Source organism: Trichechus manatus, unplaced genomic scaffold, assembly GCF_000243295.1.
Source record: "Trichechus manatus latirostris isolate Lorelei unplaced genomic scaffold, TriManLat1.0 scaffold00079, whole genome shotgun sequence".
Taxonomy (NCBI): domain Eukaryota; kingdom Metazoa; phylum Chordata; class Mammalia; order Sirenia; family Trichechidae; genus Trichechus; species Trichechus manatus.
Window position 1 is genome coordinate 11,176,294 of NW_004444015.1, and position 18,180 is coordinate 11,194,473.

At 44.2% G+C, this 18,180-nt stretch overlaps 1 protein-coding gene across 1 annotated transcript; it reads left to right on the forward strand.

Annotated features, from left to right (window-relative positions):
• Nucleotides 1-2,140: 2,140 nt before the first annotated feature.
• GPR101 (G protein-coupled receptor 101) lies at nucleotides 2,141-3,721 on the forward strand. Its single transcript, XM_004380965.1, has one exon. It carries the CDS (start codon nucleotides 2,141-2,143, stop codon nucleotides 3,719-3,721), a length of 1,581 nt encoding a protein of 526 aa, XP_004381022.1.
• Nucleotides 3,722-18,180: the final 14,459 nt, after the last annotated feature.

Below are 18,180 nucleotides of genomic sequence, written 5' to 3' on the forward strand. Positions count from 1 at the left end.
TCTGTCCACGCGCCGTCCCGCTCCCTCCTGCCCGGCGGCCTCTCGCCTCGCCGGTGGCCCCCGCGTCGGAGCCCGCACTTTCTTGCGCGCGGGCTTCCCCCTTTCGATTCCCTCGGGTTTCCCGCATGCTTTCTGTCATTCTCTACTTCTCATTCTTTCTCTTCTTATGTTCTCTCTTCTGCCCTTTCTATCTCTGCCTCTCCCTGCCTCTCAGTTTCTCTCCCTGTATCGCATTCTCTCTCTCTGTCTCTCTCTTATTCTCTCTCACGCTCCCTCTCTCTCATTTGCTCTTCATTGTCTCTGTATCTCTCCCTTCTTCGCATTTTCTGTTTCTCTGGGTATCTCTCATTCTCTCTCATTCTCATTCTTTCTGTCTCTCATTCTCTCTATCTCTGTCTCTCTTCTCACCCTCTCGCCCTCACCTGTCTCTCTCTCCATCTGTCAGTATCTCCCCACCTCCTGGCACCCCTGCTTGCTCCCCCACTTTCCCCAAGCCCCTCGAGGCTGAATTTGGAGTGGTGCCCGGGTCTCCCCGGCTCCTCGCGCCACCGCTGTGCTGCAGAAAAGCGGGCGATTTCCCGCCTGAGCCCGCGGGGCCGGCGGCCACTGGTTCCCCTGGTGAATAAAGTCCACAGAGAACCAAAGAGACAGAGGCCAGCCAGAGAGACCAAGGCGAGGGGCCGTCGGAGAAAGCTGGAGACACAGAGATCCCCGCACTCAGACACAGAGAAAGTGTTCCACTAGGGGCCCAGGGAGAGGGGGACCCCGCGAGGGAGATGAGCTCGGCAGGGGGAGGGGGTGCTAGCGCTGGAGAGAGCGCCTGAGACCCTGAGAGACAGGGACAGGCAGGGTAGACGGCGCAAGAGGGTCGGAGACCCTCGGAGAGTGACAGGCAGGCCGGCTGCTACAGAAAGTGGGTGCGCATCCAAAGACCGTTAACTCTCAGCGGGAGACAGGGAGAGAGAGAGAGAGACAGAGATGAGAAAGACAGAGGGAGCGCATGTGCCAGGGAGAGACAGGAGATGGCTAGAGAGAGCACCAGGGGGGACATGGAGACTGACAGGGATACATCGCTAGCGTGCAACACTGGACAGGTGCGCCAGGGACCCACAGAGGTGGACGGCCAGGGAAATCAACTGAGAGGACTGGAGAGACCAGACAGTGTCAGGGAACGACGCAGAAGCACAGCACTAGCGAGGGAAAGAGACAGCGACAAGCAGAGACACTCAGAGAGACGAGAGCAGATCAGAAAGAGACAGAAGGAGAGCCAGGGACAAGAGTAGAGAAAGTCGGAAAGAGAGGCCCACGCCTAGCTACAGAGAAAGTGCGCTAGAAAAAGAGACGCACAGAGAGGCAGACAGACAGCGATGCTGGCCGCGAGTGGGGGGAGATGCGGGAGTAACAAGGGACACAGAAAGGGGAGAGCGCAGAGAGAGACAGAGCCCTACAGACAGCGCGCGCATTTGCGCGAGCGAGAGGCTGAGAAACAGACCAAAAAAAGAGTGAGAAACTGAGGCAAGAGAGTCAGAGACCACGGTGAGACACAACGCACACCCGAAGACATACAGGCAGGGCTGGATTTCCCAATAAGCAAGGTACGCACGGGCCCAATTGTGTCTTCCTACCAATCTGCAGTGCACAATTTCACTTGTCCCCCACCACGTAAAAGATGTGATGACATCCGTGTAAGATTACTCTCCACATATTAGCAAGTAAATACAGTTAAGCCAGTGTGTACCTTGCTCAATGCAAACCGGTGCATACAGTGTTTATTGGTTAATCCGCCCCTGGACAGGGAAAGCGCGCTAGCGAGAGACCCTGAGAGACAGAGAAGAAAGTGAGCCGCGGAGACAGACAGGGATGGAGCGCGCGCGCATGCGTTGATGGGAGAGCCCTCTGGAGAGCTCAAACTCTGGGATCCAGAGACAGTGCGGGAGACCCCCACGCACAGGTCGTCGGTAAAGACAGAGGCGCCAGGGACTTAGAGGCCCCGAGTGAGGCCTGCAGAGCAGAGAAGGACCCAGGGAAAGCGCCCAGCCGGGCCGCGCGGCCCGGGGAGGGAGGGGCCCTCGGCAGGCTGACTAACCCGCCTCGCTTGTTTCTTTCGCCCCTAGCGTGAGCACTGTTCCCCGTCCCCACCATGACATCCAACTGTACCAACAGCACAGACACGCACGACAGCAGCAGCAGCAGCAGCCACGCGTGCCTACCGCTCTCCAAAATGCCCATCAGCCTGGTGCACGGCATCATCCGCTCCACCGTGCTGATCGTTTTCCTCGTCGTTGCCTTCCTTGGCAACCTAGTGCTGGGGATCGTGCTGCAGCGCAAGCCGCAGCTGCTGCAGGTGGCCAACCGCTTCATCTTTAATCTCCTCATCACCGACCTGCTGCAGGTTTTGCTCGTGGCCCCCTGGGTGGTGGCCACCTCTGTGCCTTTTTTGTGGCCCCTCAACAACCACTTCTGCACGGCCCTGGTTAGCCTCACCCACCTGTTCGCTTTCGCCAGCGTCAACACTATCGTGGTGGTGTCAATAGATCGCTACCTGTCCATCATCCACCCTCTCACCTACCCAGCCAAGATGACCCCACGCAAGGGCTACACGCTTATTTATGGCACCTGGATCATGGCCATTCTGCAAAGCACACCCCCACTCTATGGCTGGGGCAAGGCTGTCTTAGATGAGCGTAATGCCCTCTGCTCCATGCTCTGGGGGGATAGCCCCAGCTACACCACCCTCAGTGTAGTATCCTTCATCATAATCCCACTGATTGTCATGATTGCCTGCTACGCGGTGGTGTTCAATGCAGCCCGTCGGCAGCATGGTCTGCTGTACAATGTCAAGAGCCACAGCTTGGAGGTGCGGGCCAAGGACTGTTTGGAGAATGAGGATAAAGAGAGAAGGGGGAAGAAGGATGAGTTCCAGCATGCAAGCGAGTTCCAAGGCCAGGATGAAGGTGAGGTCAAGGCCAAGGAGGGCTGCGTGGAGGCCGAAGAGGGCAGCGTGAAGGTCAAGGAAGGTAGCGTGGAGAAGACTGAGAGTCGTGTGAAGGCCAAGGACATGGAGGAGACCAGAGAGAGAAGCATGGTAGCCAGCAAAGGCAGCATGGAGGCCAAGGAGGGCAGTGTGAAGGGTAAGGAAGGTGGCACTGAAGTTGAGGAGAGCAGCATGAAGGCAGACAAGGGCCACACAGAGGTCAACCATTGCAGCATTGACTTGGGGGAAGATGAGCTGGAGTTCGGTGAGGATGACCTGGAGTTTGGTGAAGGTATCCATCTCAATGAGGATGATATCAAGGCCGTGAATATCCCAGAGAGCCTCCCACCCAGTCGTCGAAACAGCCGTAGGAACCTTTCTCTGCCCAGGTGCTACCGGTGCAAAGCTGCCAAAGTGATCTTTCTCATCATTTTCTCCTATGTGCTGTCCCTGGGGCCCTACTGCTTTCTAGCGGTCCTGGCCATCTGGGTGGATGTCCAAACCCAGATACCCCAGTGGGTGATCACCATAATAATCTGGCTTTTCTTCCTGCAGTGCTGCATCCACCCCTATATTTATGGCTACATGCACAAGACCATCAGGAAGGAAATCCAGGATATGCTGAAGAAATTATTCTGCAAGGAAAAGCCCCCAAAGGACGGCAGCTACCCAGACCTGCCTGGAACTGAAGCTGGCACAGAGGGTGGTAAGACAATCCCTTCCTACGATTCTGCCACTTCGCCTTGAAGTCAGTTCTAAAGCAAACCTTGAACTGTCCACAATGCAGACAACAAGACCAGCTTTCTTTTCAATGGACCACCCACAATTCCATTAATGCCAACGCATACCATTCTAAGCAAAGGTGTTGCACACACATCCTTCTCACCGCAAGGTAGATAAATACATGGAAGAGGTAGGAACTGGGTTTGTCCTTAAAAGTATAGTAGGAACTGAGTTTTCCCTCAAAGTGCAGATTTGAGGATTCTGACTGAAATCTCCCCCAAAAAATTATTAGGATCTAAATTTCTTGAAGCAACAAGGGCTATCCATTTTGGACCTGTACTTGGTATTCTGTTTGTCTCCCCAGAGCCACAACGTGGCAGCCTTAGCTCTGACGGAAAGGGAAGGTGATACCTGACAACTTAAGGACTCTTAGGCCCTCGGGTCAGGAGCTCATGAGCAACGACTACAGCTTACATTCAGCTGAAGGAAAAGCAATGGACCAAGTCATTCATGGAGCCCAAGAAGCAGAACCTGACTGACTGATTAATGTCTGAGCCATATTCTGAACTGAAGAGACCCACAACCTAGTGCAAAGTCTATTGTGGAAGCTAAGACAAAGGGCATCGTGTAGTTAGAATACCAAGAAGGTTTCTCAGTCCCCTAAAGGGACCCAGAAAAGTGGACAAGGACAATACAGCATGTATGAAATAGGAAGCTAGTCCAGGGGAAAAGATAGGGAAATAACATATATCCACGGGGCCAAATATCAACTTCTTTCCTATAAAATCCTGGAGTTTTTGCATGGTTGTGTCATACAATGGAAAACTGTCAACTGACATAAAATATTTTCTGTCTCCTATTTGAAAAATAGTGGGACAGAAATCATGCCACTCTCCTAAATTTCCCCTTTGAAATCAGGATACACAAAACTTCAACATTCACTTTTTTTCCTTAAATAGGTGTTTTTGATCAAACAACACTTATAGAAAAAAAGAAATTCAGATGGAAGTAGCCAAAGTCCTACAAAACTCACACTGTCAACCAAGAGTGATGTGCCCTTCAGAAATCTATTTTGTGTCTGTGAGATCATAGACAAGAAATGTGATCTCCATATGGGAAGCAAATAAGGCAGGGTGAGCATTTTCCTTCCTCCAGGCACCTCGTGTGTCTTTTTCACCTGTGGCTCTCTCTAAAGCCTCTAAACTCTCTGCAGATGCAGAAGGTATATGAGAGATTCAGAAACAACAGAGGATTGTTAACAATGACTGGCAAGCAGCTGACCTATTGCAAACAAAGCTTTCAGGTCAGACGTATCCTAATTATTGCTGTTGAAATATATGACTTTGGAAAAATCTTTACACTATCTAAATTATCCCCAAGGTCAATACAGAGGAAGATATTTCTAAATTCCAAATCTTGAAATTACTTTGAGTAGGGTTATATATTTCTGAGGGCACAGGCCATATCTACATGACCAAATAGAATTGAACCAAAAAACGGTCAAGCCAGTGTTTTTGAGCCGTTTGAAAACCAAATTAAATTGTTAATATGGGTTGGAGGAGAGGAGGGAGTTTTAAGTTAAAAAATAGTTAATCAGACGGTTGTATATAAAGATGTCCATACTCAGAGTTCAGCCTCATTCTTGTGTGATTACCATATCTTCATTAGAACTCAAATTTCACTCGTACAAAGTTATTTATTGGCTGTATACCCAGCTCATTTAGATTTTCCTTGATCTCTTCCTCCTCACAGATTCCAACATTGGCTTCTCAAGGGGGAGAAGTAAGCATCGATGTATTTGGGGCTGTTGAATAAGCCTGCATGGGAATTTGGGATTGCCATGTTCAGAATTTGGAAAAGGAGAGGGGACAGATCCAAATGATATTGAGCTGGCTGGTCAAATTGATATGTCCACATAAACCTTATTGATTCCAACTCCATAAATTTGGAACTTGTGATAATTCAGACAAGGTTTGAGGGCTGAAGTTTACCCTTGCACTATCATTTCTTTTTCAACCCAAATGTATGAAGTCAATCAATAGTTATAACTTTATTATACCAATGTGTTGCCTAACTCTTGTACTGACCTGCCTTACAGGGTATCTGGGTGAACGAAGGGCCTGTGTGACCACTCCTCCTATGGGGGGTATTGCCTTCAAGGTCTGCCATGGTCAGAGGAGTTCAAGGCAGTTGAAGGCAGCTGAGCTCGGTAGGAAACAGATTCAAAGATAAGTGTCTCCAAATATTTTGTTGAAACTGAACTTCTTGTTTTATTTTTAAAGCTCAACCCCTTCAAAGTGTATCAGAGAAAATTGTTTGCCAATCTCCCAAATCCAAATGGAACCAGAAACTGTATGAGTATGGTAAGTCCATTTAACAGTGTACGCAACGTTCTCCAAGGCACTGAGGCTCACTGATATTCTCTTTTAAAGTTTCTCTCTTCCCTATTTTAATTATTGGCCATTCTTTTGGCAAATTGGATTTTTCAAAGGTGAAGACCTTTTGAAAATAGGAGAGTGGAAAAGAGGACCTTTGAATTAAGAGCATCCTGCTTTGATGACATTTTCTTCGTAATGAACAATAGGGCCTCTAGTTAGCTTGGATATAGCAACTGCTTCAGTTTTTGTGCTATTTTGAATAAAACTCTATCAACTTAATGAGGTTTTACTGCACATACTCTTTTGCCATTTGAAAATCTGAAAGCACACAAAAAAGTCATCATTAGCCTCCTAGATCATCATGTGCAGTAGCTTCTCCTAAATGTTTTTTAAAGAATGTATTCTTTTGCCAAGGCCACTTCATGTGTGCAGTAAAAATCCCATTAAAGTACAAGGGCCAGGCAAGCCAGACTTTAAAAATGATGTGATTTCAAATTTAATGGTTTCCTTATTTAAGAATAATAGGGCCTCTAGTTTGCCAAGGAGTCGCAGGTGCTTTGACTAACACACCAATTTCAACAAGCTTGGGAAGGCAGTAATAAGGAGCAAGCCCTGGGCTTCTATGAATTTTATGATGTGAGAGTCAGTCTTCTCTAAGATGCCACAAATACCAGCTGCCAGGAAGGCCTCTGCATTTCCAGCTCCCTGCCTACCTCTTGCCATCATGCCCACTGCCTTCACCTGCTTCACTCCCCGCCCCTCCCCATGCTGGCCCTGAAGGAACATCCCCTGCTTGAAGCTCCATCCCCTCACCCGCCCCTCATCCATCCCCCAAACCCAGAGTTGACAGATTCACGGGGAACTGGGGACTCATGGAAGCAGGGAAGGAGAGAAGTGACCAGCAATGAAAGGTATTTTTCTGTATCTTCCCCAACTCCAATCCAATTTAGAGATGATGCATACCTACTTCAAATTCAACAGGTAAGGAGAAGTGCTGTTTTATAATTTAAAGGAGGTAGGCACCTCATTTCCTACCCAAAAAGCACCCAATACAACACATCTTTGGGGTGCATTCAATCCTGTAGATGCTGTCCAATTATTTCAGAAAAAAATACACAAAAATATTTTATCTATAAAATTATAAGATGTGTAACATTGCCTTATTTTATACATAATTAACCAATTAAGCTAGGTAGAGTTATTTCAAAAGATTTTTTCATGCTACCTGAAGAAAAATTTATATGATTAAACTAGGCTTTCTTAGATTTTGCCAAAAAGTTCTTTAAAATGTTTGAAATACACCATTTGGAAGAGAAAAATTATGCATCACCTGGTAATTTGAACTCTTCAAGATAAACCCCTCAGGGGTTGTTCGGATGAAACAAAGAGAACAACAGTTTAAACTACTGGACTTCATTTTTTTCTCCTGAACACCTCCCCCACCCCAATATTTTCAGAAAAGGATCAAAAAGAAGTGTTTTCCCTTATAATGCCTTTTTCATTGTATTCCTCTTGAAGACAAACCCCATGCTGTCAGGAGAGGCTTCTCTAAGCTCAATGTCTTTTCCTTCCAGAGCAGACAAAAGAATAAGGGAAAAATTGGCTGCTAGCCAGCTGCCAAGATAAGGGGAAAAATCTGGTCAGTCATGGCTTTAACCCTCTCCCTCCTTATCTCTTTCTCTCTCATTTTCTACGGGCTAGACAGGTGCCCTTGGCCTCTCAAAGCCCCTCCAAGCTTAGCATGAGGAGACAGAAACAATGAGCTGGTAAATGGCAGTCCATAGCCTAAAACTCAAAAAGAGGAGGAACCTTTGTCATAAATTCTTTCCAATTACTTACAAACCATCCCTTCCTCTCCTGCAAGTGCCCAGCTTGCTTACAGCACTCTTCCGCTATAAGCAACAACACTGGCTGAAGGAAGACGTAGAAAAGCTAAAATCCACTGAACTTGGCCACTGGTTGCCAGGTCACCGGCAACGTCACTGTTCTTTGGTAAGCAGCATAAGAATCCCTAGAATAAGGTAAATGAAGGTTGTCAATAGGAGCCAAATGTTCCCATCATTGCTTCCCCAAGTCCCCATATCTTGGAGTACACATAGCAAGGGGAACCACAGTAACTTGCACACTCATGAGGTTTGCCATGTCTGAGGATTAATTACTAGATCTCTCTTGTTCTAAAATACAGACACAAACACTATTGGCTTTAGTTTGGTGCTTCAAACTTGAGTGGCTTTTCCCCCCTCTTCATCTGTGTTATGACTTTAATGTTAAAAGTGTGGTATGTTTGTTTTAGTGGTGTATTCCTTTTCGTAGTGATTCTCCTAAATGTAAGCTCTAACTGTACGTAAGATGTAAGTGTTCTTGGAGAGAAGGTGCTAGATATTAGAGTTTGTGTTCGTAGTGTCATCCTCAAAAAAATGGGTAGTACATATGTGTAAACCTAGTTAACAAAATGCATGCAGATTTCTATGTTAGTTTCTGAAGTAGAACAAAGTACATTTGTTTTTAAATGTTTAAAGTATACACTGCAGGATTTTAAAAATGGCTCCAAGGTGGGGTGGCAAGAAGTGGTGCCTTTCATTCACTAAATCCCTGGTACAATGTATGATGGGTGAGAACTTATTCTGGTAGCAGTGGTCATTAATGTGAACTAATCATCTTGGCTGAAGTCCTTGCTGGCAGTTCTCCACAGCGCGCTTGCCACTGGTATGCATTTTCCACGAACTGAACGCATAGAATGCAAAAGACAAGACAATCCTTTCCCCAGAACGGACCCCAGGATAGGCTCTTGGAGTCCTGTTAGAAGAGAAGAATACTGCACTCTCAAGACCTAACCAGTACCTGACTGCGGACGGGCAGGATCACTACAGTGACCATCCTGCCCTCCTGGAGCAGTACCAAAAGCAAGAAAAAGACTGTTCTGTTTTTTTCTTTGGTTGGTTGCCTGAGACATAGGGTAGAGCATAGATGGGTAAATAGATCACAGAGGTAGTGGGACTCCTCTGGGGGTCACAGCTAAGGTGTTTGAGAATGACAATCATGTATCAAGAATATTTGCATCAGACAAGAACAGACAACTTTGAGATGATTTTATTATATTTTTAAAACGAAAGTATTAAAACTAGAAAACTGTATATATACATACATACACACACACACACACATACACACATACACACACCCTCACTGAATCATTTCTAAAACTGCCTTTAATACCAAATTTTATGTGCTGCTTTAAGGCTGAAAACAATAGAAAAAATGAATTCAGTCAATAAACAATTCTGTTCCTCTTTAATATTTTAAATTTTCTTTCCTTCAAAAAAAATTTGTAATTTAAAAGTGCCTTTTCAAAAGATTGTCAAATCTCAATCCTAAGGCCATTCCCATTGGCACAACTTACCTTCAGGTGCACGAAGAGGTGGGCTTTATCCACCTCCCCCTAGCAAGAGAAACCCCCTTACACCCCAATCAAATTCATAAATCAATACTGTTACACGGGTCAGTAGTTCCAGAAACTCTGCCCAAGAGCAAGGTTTCATATATTAATTGGCTTTAATTGGATCCTTCCTAAAATGGTTACAATGCATTTTTTTGTCAAATAGGAATAACGGACTCCTGCTTGGGGAATGCAGAGAGATTAATGTTTGAGGTTTAACTAAGTATTATAAGTAATGTTTGTGTTTCTTAAATGGGTGCTGTTAATCTGTCCTTGCTAGATTCTTCTTAAATATGCTAAATAAAGTCTAATTTTATGCGTGTATCTGGTTATTCTGTGGAGCTCTGTGAGAAAACACCAAGGGAGACACATAAATAGGTCTCCATCCTTGCTCTTTTGTTGAGTGGAGGAGACAAGGGGATAACCAACTAGAATGAAGTAGATGGGCCCCAATATTTCACATTCCAGTATAAGGAATGTGCAGTGGGATGCGGTGGGGCGGGGGAGGCTTGCTTAAAGAGGAGCATTAACCTAATGCTCCACAAATGAAAAGGATTTCAAAGGTGGAGGAGGGGGTAGACAGCCTTTGTTTTTCGGAAACAGTACTGCTCAGCACCTAGGTTACCTCTACTGGACTCCTGTCCCAGATGCCCTGTGACTCAGGCCCAGTACACTTCCCTCAGCATAACTCAGCCCATCCTGGCCTAGCTCCCCACACCCACCTCAGTTCAGCCCCAACTCACCAGGGTTTACAGAACAGGGGAGCAGGTGTGTGTTCCCTCAAGCTCCAGTTTCAGGAAATGGTTACACTTCTAACACCAACTATTACATATAAAAACACAGTACGCAGATGAGATAGGCAAATATGTCTCAGACTTAAGAGCTCGTTAGTTCCTCTTGAGTCAAAGTGCTTGACCTACTAGTAGCTCCTCTTCTGGTACTCTCATCTGCAGTGGTGCAAGGAACACCTTGTGCTTCCGAAGTGGCATTCATGGGCCCACATTCAAAGGCTCAGGGAGCTATCCACCCCTGTTTCAATCAAGGTAAAGTGCTCTTCTCCACTTTTCACTCCAAAATCAAGCCAAATACTGACGTATACACTGTATTTCAAGATGTTCAAAGACGGCTGCCATGAGACCTGCATGTGGCTTCCTTCAACTGAATCTATGAATGCCGTCAAGGTGATGACTCTTTCCTGCTGCACAAATAAATCTGCTTTCCTAGCAAACTACTGCCATCATTGCAAATAAATGAGCTCAGGAGCTCAGATAAAACTATCAGGCAGCAAACCTGGTGGGAAAAAGAGTACCCTGACGCTCACTATAACACTGCTTAGTTTAGAGCATGTTGAGAATGGAAGTGCTTCCCAGTGAACCTCACAATCACAGTGTCTTCTCGCAGGCAGGGCTTAGGGTCTAGCCCTAGATAATGAGACTGAATGGAGAGGGCTGAAAAGATCTGAAAATTCCACTGTCAAGAGACACCAGCCATAGCCCTGCTCCGTCCAATCTAGACAAAAGCCTACTACTGGCTAGTGAATGTGAATCATGTCTTCCTTCCATGAGGCAACTAGTCAATTCCTGCTCCCTCTCAGGATGCAACTCTCTAACCCTGTCCCTCCTCATTCCAATCTCTCCTTCAAGGGCAACACGACTTCTTGGCTCCCTGCAAACACAACTACTCCTAAGCTTAAAGATGGCTTTGAATGTTCATGAATTGAAGGGGATGTGTGGGCAGTCTTCAAACAGTTTCCTAAATAAGACCAATACCTATCAATAAAATTTATCACAGAAAATGTATGTCTTTCATGACGGCTCAACACTGCAAGCTTGAAGAACATTTGCAATACAAATTCTCAACATTTGGGGGGCTGTCACATCTGACTATTATTTAGTAGAAGCTAAGAAATCCAAGCAATCTGACTCCAAAGATTTGTTATCTACACACAACTAGGTCAAACTTAAATTCTCAGCCTCCAAAGGACAGCAAACTGAAAAAGACAACCAGCAACAGGAAATGTGCAGATTTAATTAAGAAATAATTCAGCAGTAGCTGGTACTTCATAAACTAGTTGCTAAAGCAATGTACATTTTTGAAATGATCTGCCAGATACAGAGGTATAATATAGCAAATATAATCAACTTAAGTTAGAAAAATTCACATTTTACATAGCATTTATTAGAGAATAGTTCTAATGGAGTACTCAGGTGCTCTAAACAAAATGAGGAAGAAAAAGAGCAAAGAAAATTGTATCTGAAAAACAGGGTACTCAACTTTAATTTTTTAGAGAAATGTGTCTCCTTTACTCTGTTTTGAATTAAACCTTTTTATGGTATCTTTTCAGGAAAATATGACAGCGTAAACCTATTTCCCAACCTGTTTTCTTCCATAAAATCAATATTTTGTGTTATGGATTGACTTGTGTTCCCCAAAAATATGTGTTGTAGATCCTAACCTCTATGCCTGTGATTATAATTCTATTTGGGAATGGGTTGTCTTTGTTATGTTAGTGAGACAGGATTAGTGTAGGGTGTGTCTTAAAAATCAATCTTTTTTGAGATATAAAAGAGATTAAACAAGCAAGTAGAGATGGGAGAAGACAAATGCCAAGCCACATGGAGATCTCCAAGGAATCAGGAAACAGCAGCTGAAGAGACAACGACCTTCCCCTAGAGCCGACAGAGAGAAAGCCTTCCTCTAGAGCTGGCACCCTGAGTTCGGACTTCTAGACTCCTAAACTGTGAGAAAATAAATTTCTGTTTGTTAAAGCCACCCATTTGTGTTATTTCGGTTATAGGAGCACTAGATAACTAAGACATTTTGTGTCATACAAGCTGAGGCCAGACAATGAGACTTTAAATTTACATATACTTAAAACTCATGTAGTTGGAAGCATACACATATATCTCTGTAGATGTTCATATAGATATAGATATTCAAAAGCAAGGGTGATATGCCTGGAAGCCTTTGGGGACATTCTTTAATCCACTTTCACCACACTGTAGATTTTGGTAACAAACCAGAAGCAGGCAAAAAATCCAACTGTCCCTGAAACAAAATAAAAAAGATCTTTGTTAACCAGACATTATAGCAAATCAAAATAGCTTTCTCAAAAACACAAAGCATGCCAGTTTTGAAGTGGGCTACTGGTTCTCTAAATCTTAAAACTTGTACATCATCTAATAAAAATCACAAGGCTCTCTGCCAGAGCCAAAAGGATGAGCGGCAGCCTGGAGGCAGTCATCTGCAGAAGGGTGTGAGAATCCACCTGATTGAATGCTGCAGGTCTCCAATCAAAGCAAAAAAGTCAGAGTAGCTGAAGTTCTCCCTCTCAAAAAAAAAAAAATATATATACATATATATATACACCAAGGGGTCCAAGGCTAATTTCTAACACAATAAACTTCTTATAACTTTCAGTAACACTCACTAGGAAATGCAAGCAACCATTATCATTTTAAGTCACAAAAGAGGGAATAATCTATTGCATACCCAGAGCATATAACAGGTTTCTAAATAAAAAAATTGTATTATTAGACTTGAAAAAAATCTGGGGATTTATACTAAGGAAGTGATCCCAAAGAAGAAATTTAGATGCAAAAAAGGTGTTCATAATACTAAGGAGCCCTGGTGGCACAGTAGTTAAGTGCTTGGCTGCTAACCAAAAGGTTGGCAGTTCAAACCCACCAGCTGCTCCTTGGAAACCCTATGGGGCAGTTCTACTCTGTCCTGTGGGGTGGCTATGAGTCAAAATTGACTCGACGGCCATGGGTTTGGGTTTTTTTATACATATTATTCAGTGACGTTGGTTACATTTTTCACAATGTGTCAGCATTCTCATTATTTCCATTCTGGGTGTTTTGCTTCCATTAATTTAGCTTCCTTGTAAAATACCACACAATTGTAGGTATTACAGTAATTTAACATGAGGTTAATGGCCCAGGTCTCCTTAAGACCATAAATTATTATACTGTTCTATAGCAGTGACAGGAGCCCTGGTGGTACAGTGGTTAAGTGCTTGGCTTCTAACCAAAAGGTTGGCGGTTTGAAACCACCAGCCACTCCATGCGAGAAAGATGTGGCAGTCTGCTTCCATAAAGATAATATCCTTGGAAACCCTATGGGGCAGGGCAGTTCTACTTTGTCACACAGGGTTGCTATGAGTTGGAATTGACAGCAACAGGTTTTTTTTGTTTTTTACAGGTTCGTAATACTATGATTTATAATACTGAAAAATTACAAATGCCCGACAATAGGTGACAGCCTAAATTGTGGCCAAAGTGCTCAATAAAATAGTATAGTCATCAAAAATGATAAATATAAAGACTATATAGCAGATGGGGCAATCTTTATAATACGGTGTTAAGTGAAAAAAGCCACACATTAAGCTACTCCCAGCCATCACACCAATGTGAACATCACATAAGCATAAACACATGGACTAGACAAAGCAGAGCATGAGCAAAAGAAGTTAGCTTTCTATTTTAGGGTGATATAATTATGGACATTTTTTCCTTTAATATAGAATATTTAATATAGGATATATAATTTTCAGATGACATTAAGGTTCAATGACTTAGTTGAAGAAAACGCTAATAGGATTTCCGGATTCTATAGTCTAATGGGGGCACCCTAAGACAATTCATCTAGAAAAATATCTAACTCAATAACAAGATCACAGAAAGTTTTAGGCACGGCTTGGTACCTTTTTCTTTTCCAATTTCCAAACTTAGAATAACTTTCCATCCAATATATCACCATAGCACTTCCCACTCACTCTTCAAAGTTCCTTGTCAGGAGTCAGTATAGTATATTAAGAACATCGCTCTGGAGTCACACAGATCTACTCTGCTGCTTACTAGCTGTATGAACTTGGGCAAGCGACAATCTTGACAAGCCTCGGTTTTCTTGGCTGAAACATGGGGATGATAATGCCTATTCCTAGGGGTGGTTGTGGTTCAGGGGTAGAAATCTCACCTCCCATGTGGAAGACCCGGGTTTGATTCCCAGCCAATGCACAATGCACCTCAAGCACACTCACCGCTCATCTGTCAGTGGAGGCTTGCGTGTTGCTGTGATGCTGAACAAGTTTCAGCAGAGCTTCCAGGCCAAGACAGACTAGGAAGAAAGTAATGGCAATCCACTTCCAAAAATCAACCAGTGAAAATACCATGGATCACAACAGTCTGATCCTGTTGTGCATAGGGTCGCCAAGAGTTAAAAGGCGACTCGATGGCAGAAAATAACAACAATGCCTATTCCTACTTTGTGCTCCCTTTTCTGCATCCGATGACATGAAGTTTCAGGAGATGACACATATATAGCGAACGCACGCCTCTGAACCTAAAACATTCCTAATTTCAATTTGCCACTTATTGTTCCCATAAACCAATAAACTTTTTGATGCTCAGTCTACAATACCCAGATTGTCTCCTACCCAAAACACAAAAATCCATCAACCATTACATTGTTCTGATAGTCAGCCGAGCTAAATAGCCTGGACTTTGGAGTCAGGCACACACTTCGTTATCAGATGTAGAACAAGCTACCTATTCCCTCTGTTCCTCATATGTGAAAAGGAGTTATATCCTACCCAACTAGCCGACTTGACCTGAGAGAAAAAGGATAATATATAAGAGTACCTGGCAGAGTTAGCACACAAGAAGTGATAGCTATCATCAATGTTCTTATTTGGGGGCTCGAAAAATATGGTCACATGGGGTTCATTTGACTAGAGTACTGGTCCTCTAAGAGTCGGAACTGACTTGACAGCATCTAACAACAACAGTGGTCCTCAACATTGGTTACACATTGGAATGGCCTGGGTCACACCACCAAAGATTCTGATTTAAATTGGTATGGGATGTAATCTGAGCATCAGGATTTTTGAGAATCTCTAGACTAGTCTTCCTTCCTTTCACTCTTTCTTTCCTTTACTTCTTTCTTTTTTTCATATGTAAACAAACATAGCTAAGTATGAAGAGAGGTGGGGAAATTTATAAGGGTCATTGTTAAAAGCAACTCAAATGATTCGGAGAAATTAAAATATTTTTTTCCACAGCTCAATGGCTCGTATCACAACTCTCAGGTAGAGAGAGGGAGATGGGACAAAAAGAGAGAGAATTATCACCTCAATGTCTTTGCCTACTTTTGTCTCAGGTCAGAGAAAACACTAAACCAATACTAGAAATGTCCTAGTTTCTTTCTACACTTCATAACCTTTTAGCATTTGGTCAGGCGATACATAAAAAGACGATCCAACCACAGACTCTTGAATGAGGCGGTCCAAGACAAGCAGAGAAACCCATTGTTAACCTTTTCCTTTCCCTAATATCAATTCTATAATGAAAAGATACTGGGATTGGCATCCCATTCAAGTTTATTCTAAGTCTTTCTTGAAGTAGTCACTACATGTACATTTTAAAAAGAAAAAGAAGAAACTAGCTCAATAAAACATTTTGAAAGTCAACCACTTTCTATTCAATATAAACCTTTAAAGAGTGTTCCCATATGGTCTCCTGGCTCACCTTACCTCCTCACTTCCCATAATTGTGCTGTCTCCTGACCTCTTTGAACTTCTCATTACCACATGATAGGTGCACTCCTAGCCCTTCAAGCCTTCTAATTATCTAAACCTAGGCCTTCTTCTAAGGAGTCCTGGTGGTGCAGTGGTTAAAGTGCTCGACTGCTAACCAAAAGGTCAGTGGCTCAAACCCACCAACTGCTCCGTGGGAGAAAGATCCCCGTAAAGATTACATCCTTGGAAAAGCCTATGAGGCAGTTCTACTCTGTCCTTTAGGGTTACTATGAGCCAACAGCAATGTTTTTGGTTTTTAGGCCTTCTCTTGGCCACTCCCACCCTCTTATAACTCAAATCTGGTCTTGCTCTTGGCCTATACAGCCACAGCATCACCCTCACACATCCTGATTCCCCACACCTTGGCAACCTCCTGACCCCTCTTCATTACCCACACCTGGGCTGCCACCTAACCTTTCTCACCTCCTCTTTACCCATACCTGGGGGTTCTCCTGGCCCCTCCCACCTCCTCACTTCCTATACCTGGGCTGCTCCCTGACCCCAACCATCTCCTCTATCTAACACCTGGGTATCCTCTTGCCACTCCCACCTGCTTGCTCTTCAACACTGCGCATTCTCCTGACCCCTCCCATCTACTCATTCCCCAAACCTGGGCATTCTCTAACCCCACCCATCTCTTCAGTCTCCATAACTGGAGTGCTTCCTAACCAGTCCCACCTCTTCATTTGCCACACTTGGGCTACCTCTTGACCCCTCCCACCTCACTAATACCCAAGTGATGGCATTATCCTGACCCCTCCAACATCCTTACATCCTGGGCTAATTCCTGACCCTACCCACCTCTTCATTGCCCACACCTGGGAGTTCTCCTGGCCCCTAATACGTCTTCTTTTCTCATACCTGGGCTGCCTGCTGACCCGCCCATCTCCTAGTTACCCACACCTGGGCTTCATTCTGTCTGACACCTCCAACCTCCTCATTACCCAAACCCGGAATATCTTCTGGCCCCTCACACCTCCTCACTCCCCATACCTGGGCTGCATCCTTTCCCCTCCCATCTCCTCACTTCTCAAACCTTGGCTATCTCCTGATTCTTCCAACCTCCTCATTTACCCACACTTAGGCATTCTCCTGTGCCCTCATCTCTTTACCCTCATGTCTGTGATGCCTCCTCAACACTACCCTCCTAAAAGAAAAAAAATCTTCTCATAGCCACCATGGGAGTTAAATTCCAAGACATATTAATTTCAGAACTTGCAGCAGTAAATAAGACATGCAGAAGAAAGATTTTCCTAAAGTTGGAATTTCAGCCATTGCACAAAGGAATAAAGAGAAAGCTTGTTTGGAGAAAAGGGTCTTGGCGGCCTTGATTCTCTTCAGCCATATTTGATTCAGTATTCATTAAGTACTTTCTCTGGGCCTGGCACTTGCCAGGCCTTGGTGGCACAGCATTTAAGCGCTCGGCTGTTAACTGAAAAGTGCAGCTCTGGCGAGAGAAAGATGTGGCAGTCTCCTTCTGTAAAGATTACAGCCTTGGAAGCCCTATAGGGAAGTTCTACTCTGTCCTCATAGAGTCACTATGAGTTGGAATCAACTCGATGGCAATGGGTTTAGTTTTGTGTGTGTGTGTGTGTGTGTGTGAGTGATACAAAAAGTGTTCCTCTTGTGAGGAACAATCTCAGTTAGTGGCTAAACTACACATCACTATTTATTTAGAGGTCACAGTCAGAGACTTGGAAGTCACCCTTAACTCTTCCTTCTTTTATACCCACATCCTGTCAAGTCACCAAGTCCTGCAAATTTCCAACTCCTTAATAGCTCTTGAACTCATCCTCTCCATCCATCCGTCCTCTTCACAGCCACTGAATGTTAAGTCATGCCCTCTTCATCTTTCATCTAGAAAACTGGCTCCTATTTTGTGTCCTTACATCCAGTCTCACTCTCAAGTCCATTCTCCACTCTTTGAGAGTGATTGTGATATTTCCAAAACACAAATTTGATTGTCATGCCCCTACATAAAACCCTTTAATGGCTCCCTGCTGTCCTATATAGCAAATATTCTCAAACTTGGGAGTATATCAGAAACACCTTCTAAGTTGTTAACAATACAGATCAATAGAGATTCTGATTC